The sequence below is a fragment of the Juglans regia genome, chromosome 14 (assembly GCF_001411555.2).
Source record: "Juglans regia cultivar Chandler chromosome 14, Walnut 2.0, whole genome shotgun sequence".
Taxonomy (NCBI): Eukaryota; Viridiplantae; Streptophyta; class Magnoliopsida; order Fagales; family Juglandaceae; genus Juglans; species Juglans regia.
The window spans coordinates 26,101,760-26,110,821 of NC_049914.1; the positions used below are offsets into that span (position 1 = coordinate 26,101,760).

The window sequence follows — 9,062 nt, forward strand, 5'->3', positions numbered from 1 at the left end:
TTTTCCACAAAATCGCTCATTCTACTATCATAAAAATATATCCTGGAGTAGATCTCCTGTCATCTGAGCATCCTGCATAATTAGTATCGGAATATCCAACAATATCAAGAATATCGGATCGCCAATATGTTAGCATATAATCTTTAGTGCCTTGCAAATACCTCAATACTTTCTTTGTAACTTTCCAGTGACTCAAACCAAGATTGCTCAGGTATCAACCAAAAACACCCACAACATAAGCAATATCTGGTCTTGTACATACTTGAGGATACATCAAACTACCAACAACCGATGCATACGGAATTGCTTGCATCTGAATCCTCTCATCATCATTCTGGGGACATTGAGACTTAGTAAGTGTATCACCTTTCACAATAGGTGATTTTCCAAAAGAACACGATTGCATACTAAACCTACGCAAAACACGATCAATGTAAGTTTTTTGAGATAATCCAAAAATACCATTAGCTCTATCACGGAAAATCTGTATACCTAATACATATGATGCCTCACCAAGATCCTTCATATCAAAATGAGAAGACAACATACACTTAGTCTCAAGCAAAAGCTCAATGTCATTAGTTGCGAGTAATATACCATCCATGCAAAGCACAAGAAAGATTTATTGCTCCCAATAACTTTCAGGTACATGCATTGATTAACTATATTTTCTTTAAAATCACAAGAGGTACTAATCTCATCAAACTTCAAATTACATTGCCTTTACGCCTGTTTAAGCCAATAAATTGACTTATTTGGCTTGCACGCCATATGTTTCTTATTATTCACTTGAAAGCCATCTAGTTGCTTCATATATACTTTTTCAGACAAATGCCATTAAGAAAAGTTGTTTTGACATCCATTTGATGTAACTCTAAGTCAAAATGAGGTACAAGTGTCATGATTATCCGAAATGAGTCATTGGTAGACATTGGTGAGAATGTGTCATTATAGCCAATGCCCTATCTTTGGCTAAAGCCTTTTAACAACGAGTTTAGATTTGTACTTCTCTACTTGGCCACTAGAATCATGTTTGGTTTTGAAGACTCATTTGCAACCTATTGGTTTGCGACAATTCAGTAACTCAACCAAATCTCATACATCATTCTGACACATGGATCTCATCTCATTGTTCATAGCCTCTACCCAATGTGAAGACTGGGGATTATCAATGGCCTCCTGGAAAGAAGCCGGATCAATCTAACACCAAACTTATACTCTTGCAAATAGATCATATAGTCATAAGAGATTGCAGGTCTACGTGACCTATGTGATCTCCTCAAATGAACATCATTAGTTGTCCCTTCAACTATAGTAGGTCCATTGTCAATAACGGGTTCTTGAGTAATGGCAACATGGTGCTCTACAGGCGAATGTAAAATTATAGATGGTGAGATAATAGGTATCAAGATAATGACACGCTTCACCTTGAATGCAATCTCTCATGGAATTGAATGTTCACAATTAATATCCGATTCAATGATTCTAGTTGCACGAGAAGGACAATAGAACCTGGAGCTTTTTGAGCCAATACAATAGCCCACAAAATACCCAATATATATATATATATATATATATTTATATATTTAAATAAATCCCTACCATATCTAACAATTTATCATGATTGGTCCCACGATAGGCGGAAACATAACCAATTAAATCATCGGCTTTTTCACACGAAGATATATATACACACATGTTCATATAAGCAATTGTTATATAGAGGCTCAACATAACATTTTATTTGTTAACACTTGGGCCATTGTGAGACAAGTTTGTCGAAGCTGAAAAGGCTGAAAAGAAGGTCCAGAATTGCCGGTGTGCCCGTTCATGATATGCAGACAATATTTTTGTCTTGATTAAAAAAATTAAAAGCATCCTTTGCAGCCTTTCAGAATATGGCAGCTTTGTATTTTTTAAAACAATATATAAATGTGAAAAAATTCTTTTCATAAGTCATTATTCACTACCCCACACCCTATAAAAATACCTCCACACCCTATGAAAAAAAAAACTATAGATATGGGGTGTGAAAGTGAATAGTTACTGATGCGTAGAATTCTTATTTAATGTGGCAGGTTTTTAGCTTTACAGAAGTAATAAAAGGCTAATAGGAGCCTTTGAAGTTTCCCTAAAATATAATATATGCACCAACATTTAAAAGAAGAAAAGCTAAATGAGACTTTCACATGAACGGCTTGTCCATAAAGTGATTCTAGAAAACAATATATATATATGTGTATATATATATACATATAAACTTTTACTTGCAAAGAGTAAAAGACAACTTCTAACATACTCAAAAGTAAAAGAAGAAAAAATAACCAAAAGAAAGGAGGAGCAAGCTATGTCTGTTCACTTGCCCCATGACAACCATGCAGTGTCGCCCATACCACTCCTTAACGTTGTTTGTGGTTGCGTCTCACTCCAACCACAACCCAACACAGACGTTTGTCTTAAGCGTCACCAGATGTCAAAGTATTTGGTTCTAGGCCACCCCAACTCACAAAATCATTTTTTTTTTACCTTCAACATACTAGCTTCGACTGGAGTTTCTCCATGAATAAGGTAAAGGAGAACACAGACATTGGTGTTTGACCTCCATCTCCCCTCCCGCTATTTTTCTCTTTTGTAAATGACAAGACTCCTTTCCGAAATTTGGTTACTAAAATAAATTTGTACACAACTTCTCGGCTCAACAACAAAATGAATGCACACAATCTCCTAGTTTCAACAACCAATAGAGAAAAAGAAGAAGGTAATGGTAGAGTTCACACAACCATGAAAATGTGACAGGAAGCTTTGATACCAATTTATGAAACATTTAAAATAAGACCATGTTTGTCTATTATCATAGCATCCTTAAACTGAATAGAAGAAAATATACATCCTCCATGGTTAGTAGATGAGCTAGCCATCACTTTTGTGTTTCCTAAAATAATCTGATGTTTGTATGTTGAGGAGACTTAGGCCTCGTTTGTTTTAATAGATGAGATGATATGAGATTAAATGGGTTTAGATTAAAGTTAAAAGTTGAATAAAATATTGTTAGAATATATTTTTTAAATATTATTTTTATTTTGAGATTTTAAAAAAATGAATTGTTTATTTTATTTTGTGTAGAAATTTTAAAAAGTTGTAATGATTAGATAATATAAGATAAGATGGATTGTGAGGAGTTTTGAAAATAAACAAGACCTTACTCTCTTCTCTCTATGACACAAATGGGCGCTCTAAATGGAGTCTAATGAGCCAACTCCATTTATATATATATGGGATGAGAGTAAGGGCTTCTTCAAGTGCTCACTAAATAGCCCAGCCCATTATGGGCTCACATTATGACTATCCTAGTGCACACATAAAAATACAACAACTTTTCCTTTTAATTTGAAACAAACTTTCTATACAAATCCTTGGTACGTACGTAGCATTACCCTTACGAAATATTTAAGATGTAAACTTTGATATTATTTAAAAGCATGTACGTATAATAGAGAAGAAACAATCTTGGGATCATTGTTTGGAGACGGCTAATGATCCAACGTTTGCAGGCGCGCATGCACTTGAACTCGAGCTAGCAGTTTGCATGGTATGTCTATTTCTTGAGGAAACGCTTGAACCAATGGGCGGACAGTTTAGGATGTCTTTTCAACCCATCCTTGTAGTCTATATAGTAAATGCCAAATCTAAGAGTGTAACCTGAAGTCCATTCAAAATTGTCTAACAATGACCACGCAAAGTATCCCTTGACATTAACGCCATCCCTATTAAACCAAAGTCAGCATCATTTATAAGTTGGTCAACTATTAATATTGGAATTCATAGAGCTCAAAAAAGAACAAAAAAAGCTAAAATTCTATAAAGAAACGTTTAAGCACTAATTACTTGATAGCTGCATCAAGATATGCAAGATGGCGGTAGTGATAGTCAATTCTATGGCTGTCCCGGAGGGCTTCCTCGAGCGATAAAGAGGCATTATTAAACTCATCAATCCCTGTGATATTATATATAATATATAGCAGGGTGGATCATTTATGTTGATGGTATCATGATGATCTTAGTTATGGGCTGATATTAATTGAAAACTAATAATAAGCTTGGAATTTTAATTAATTACCATTCTCGGTGATGTAAATGAGTGGATTATGGTATTTTGTCTTTGTGTAGAGCAAAAGATCTTGTATTCCACTCGGATAGACATATAGCCAGTCAGAAGCAGCCTGCAATTAAATTATGTGTATAATTCAATGAAAATGGAGTTCTTTGTGCATGTACAGATAAGCTGATAATCGACTACTTATTATATATATATAATATAATTAATTGTCACGCACCCTTGGACCAATAGGAATCCCATTTCGCTCGGCTGCCACAGCAAAATTAAAAGTCATGACTATGATCGTCGATCCAGTTATATATGTTATTATTGCTAGAATATTAATAATTGGAAAATTAATTATAATCATAATCTCGTCGAGTGTCCATGAATGCGTAGTATTTTGTACTTACTTGAGAGATTAACACGTATATCTATCAAGTAGCTTGAAATTCCAGCATTCGGGACGTCAGGTACTGCATGGGCTGCATAATTAGTGGTATAATAGTTTATTCCAATGAAATCAAACGACCCCTTCACCGCCATGGATTGCTCTTTCGAGAAATTGGGTAATCGGTTCCCAACCAGAGATCGCATGATATGTGGATAGTCACCATTTGTTAATGGGTCCATGAACCTGCAATATCCATCCAAAGCATAATTTATTAAATAATATTTGATTGTAAGAAAAATGTTCTTTAGATCTTTAATCTTTTTTTTTTTTTTTTTTTCATTCTCAATCACATCCGCTAACTAATACGATATATTTTAAGAGGTTTGTTCATTTAAGTCATGCGATTGGCATATAAAATTTCTTCAAATATTCCAACTCAATATGGTTTGATTGATTTATATGATAAATTAAGATGAATAGTTGCTCAAAACTAATTATAGATACGGGAGTTGAACGATAATATATATGTTCTACGAGGGGAAAAAAAAGAAACTATAAATTAAAGAAATCAAGCAGTACTTACCATCCAAACATGAAATCAAGTGCTCGCAGTGCAGAGTGACGATCATACGTCGAATTGGAGTATGGAACTAGCCAGTTTGAGACGAGCGTTATTCCTATGGTACCTTCCTGTATTGCCTGCGCATACTCAGTTTGAGAGTTCTGCATTTTACTTGTACTAAAGATACAATGTATTTTTTTTTTCCAAGTAAAGTTTTATATGTATGGACAATATTTGATATCCAATATGCATCTGTACTTGAGAGATACCCATGTATACGTTATAGAATAATCATTCTTGTGTGGAACCTGATATTTTTGCTTGTACACTTTAACTGCGGCTGCATGTGCAAGAAGCTGGTGGTGTGTCACAATATATGGCTCGGTCGCAGAATTTCCACCTGTACAGTTTAGATTTTGCCAATCCGAACATCGATCCGGCGCTAAAACACCAAGTGCATATCCACCGACGCTGTAACTCAGTGGCTCATTCAGTGTAATCCAGTGCTTCACCCGGTCACCAAATTCCTTGAAGCAAAGTTCAGCATAGTCCCCAAAATCATCCCTTTGTATAATTATCAAAAAAATAAGAAGTTCTAATTAGTTAGACCATCACCTGTTAAAACATATATTAAATAATAAAATCTATATATATCTACCCATCAGTTTAAACTTTTAAGATAAGTACTTGTGTTTTTACATAGTATTAAAGGAAAGGTCATGAGTTCAAACCTAACCCTTCACTATAAATTATTACAGAATTAGTACTTACACAATCTGAGGACTTAAGAAACCACCATACTCATCTTCTAAGGCTTGGGGTAGATCCCAATGGAAGAGTGTCACAAATGGCTTTAGACCTGCATGCATTCAGTTATGGTAAACGACGTACAGAGTGAATTTTGAGCACTACATAAGATTATTTATTTGATTTTTTAACTTGGCCGGGTTCATAAGAATCTGATGATAAATGATATATATAAGATGGAACTCCAAGAGTACTAGATCATGACCTTTTTCCAGCAGCTCATTGATGAGGTTATTGTAGTAGTTAATTCCTTCTCTGTTCACACCCCCACATAATTTCCCATCTGCCACTCATGAAGAAATTAAGAATAGACCAAAAAAGAAAAAGAACAGAAGTATGATATTTCCAAACCTAGCTGGTAGTTAAAATACTTGAATATTGTCCAGTTTTTACGTCAATCTAGTTCTTCTTTCCCTTATTTTCTGAAATTTTATGGCAGAAAGTACAAATTAATTGAGGCAAATAATCATAAGAATCATACTTGGCAAAAGTCGGGACCATGAGATTGAGAATCTGTATGCATCTAAACCCATATCCTTCATAATCCCAACATCTTCCTGCATGCGTCACAAAACTCAGATCGAAGGTATTACAAAATTTATACGATGAAGATCATTTTCCCTTGAAGTAATTAACCTCTCGCTAGTTTTGCTCAATAACACTAAAATTCAACTTGCTGCATGTAATGGACTTAAAGAGTATTTATATTAGATATTAATTATATAGTGAGTAATAATGGTATAATAAATGATCTTTAATTTTTTCTTATATTAATGGAACTACCATACCTTGTAGTGATGATATTGATCAACAGCTACATCTCCATTACTGTGATCGGTTATCTTATCTGCAATTTCATGGTCGAATATTTTGTAAAATAGAATGTCATAAAGTGGGGTGTTTGCTCTAACAATTGAGGCCAAAGGACGTCAATTAATTAATTAACTAATTAAATACGTAGCCAACTTAATTGCCGGCTAGAGCATAGAGAGATTTGTGTCTAGTCGGAAGGTTTTGGATCAAAGATTTAGTTACTGATGAAAGAAAACGAGCAATAATAAGGGTCTTGTACACTACTTCAACACAACTAGCATTAAAAATATGAGAAGTACTGTTAATTAGGTTTACAAAGAGATCTACTTAACAAATTAATAAGGGTATATGTAATATATTACATCTACTCACGACAAGAAAAATAAACATTTGTGACGAAATATTTACAACGATAATCATGAGTAGTTTTCTTGTAGTGCATACAGTGTAATCATTTTTGCAATATGATGTACCATATATCAATTTGTGATTTTATTTTTATGAGATTTGATTGTGCAACAAACATTTCTCTTAAGGTACTGGGGCATACACTTGTGAGCTTTACTCAAGTTTTATATCGTATAATAGTATCATGTATACACAAACAGGTAGTATAACATGTAGATGTATAGATGCAAAACCATTAAGTTGTGTACCAAAAGAACATATTAAACAGAAATTAACTTATAACGACAATATTGTTTGGTAATTACTGATCAATTTCATTTTATTTGAGCAATAGAGATCAGACCTGGATATCTATGGGTGAAAGTGTCCCATGTTGATGGTCCTTTACCACCTTCTTTTGCTGCACCTTCGTACTGACATTAATTATAAGAATGTATACATTAATTATATTCGTCCAGATTTTACATCCCGTAACTTCTTGTTTCTATAACAACTTTACAATATTATCCCATGACATTAGAGGAACGAAAATATAGGAAAGAAGGTACAAAAATCTGGGGATACTTACCTGATAAGACGCTGACGCCGTGCCAAAAATGAATCCTCTCGGAAAAGTGCTCCGGTTTAGCGAAGCTGTGTCATAGGTAGGTGGAATAGCAATGCTACTACCACTACTTGTCAATGGGAAAAGAATAACTAAGAGACCTAAAAGGAGATTTCCCATAAGTACTGCTTCAATCTGATTATCCTCGATCGACGGTGGTACTACTGTTAACTGCGCTTTATATATATATATAGATCTTAGTCAAATATGCATCGATCATAACATCACTTCCAATGAATTTACGACGCTCTAAATGAAACTTTTGTTCGGTACTTATGCCTCTATATCTGTATTTTATGTTAGATGCTTTAATCCTAACTAAATACAGAGAATGTCAAGAAGAAAAGGCAAATGATCTACCTACCCCATAATAGTATATTGTTATGTCGCCATCACATCTAAACATGCAATAAATCAGTCTTGATATTATGTATGAATTGATAAAAAATATGGATTATAAGTATTCTCATGTTTTCAAGGAAGGGAATGCTGTCATGGATTGGCTCGCTCGACGGGGTGCAAGCGAGAGAGATGCGAAATGGAGAAACACTATAGACTTACCTTCCATGCTGCGAGGTTTAATTAGAATAGATAAATGGGGCCTTGCATCAAATCGGTGTAGATCGCATGCTGCAAGGAATTAATTCAAAGGTGGTTTTTTGCGAATTAGTGCAGAACGTTTGAAGGGCTGCGTTGTATGCAGCGCTGCTCTGTTTTTTTTTGTGCATTGCTTGTTAGGCTTGTTTTAGAGGTCTTATTATATAGGCTTGTTAGTATTATTCTAAGTTTGTGGATGAAAGTATAATTTATCCGGCCATATGTGTTGTAAATCAACACACGCAGTATCGGTCCATCGGAATATATAGTTACGTATTTTTAATGGTGAAAACAAGAACGTGATTAAGTATAAGAGACATGAATCTGGATTTATGTTGATAATTATATAAATAAAAAATTATAATAAGATGAAGCCTTTCTTCCTGGCTTAATCTTTGGGAGCCATTTGTCGGCATGCATGCCGCTTATTCCTTAAAAAGGTCGTAACTAATTCGGTAAATGACATGTTTTGGTTGTCGGATCCTGATCACAGGTCAGTCAGCTTGTGTATGTCCGCCACGCAATGCCGGCCTTAAATATTAACTTAGTTTGATATATATATATAATTATAATCTAATTCGATCGGACAATTAAAGATCTAGAATCTCTAGATATATTCGAGAAATACGTTTTAGATAGAGAATTTCTCACATGAATAGTCTAATCGTGTCCACTCAAACAATTTTGCGTGAACATGCAAATTGCAAACTCCTGAGGCTGTATTATTAATAAAGACCATGAACTTTCCCAAAGAGTAGTCGATGATGGAATGACCAATCAA

At 34.4% G+C, this 9,062-nt stretch overlaps 1 protein-coding gene across 1 annotated transcript; it reads right to left on the reverse strand.

Annotated features, from left to right (window-relative positions):
- Positions 1-3,595: 3,595 nt before the first annotated feature.
- LOC109019947 (beta-glucosidase 13-like) lies at positions 3,596-7,807 on the reverse strand. Its single transcript, XM_035685308.1, has 13 exons — positions 7,649-7,807; positions 7,424-7,493; positions 6,648-6,706; positions 6,341-6,416; positions 6,065-6,142; positions 5,824-5,911; positions 5,361-5,616; positions 5,074-5,189; positions 4,510-4,733; positions 4,335-4,366; positions 4,118-4,220; positions 3,886-3,994; positions 3,596-3,764 (listed from the first exon to the last, which is right to left on the reverse strand). The coding sequence occupies exons 1-13, from the start codon at positions 7,802-7,804 to the stop codon at positions 3,596-3,598; spliced, it is 1,536 nt and encodes a 511-aa protein (XP_035541201.1). The 5' UTR covers positions 7,805-7,807.
- Between the last annotated feature and the right edge of the window lie 1,255 nt (positions 7,808-9,062).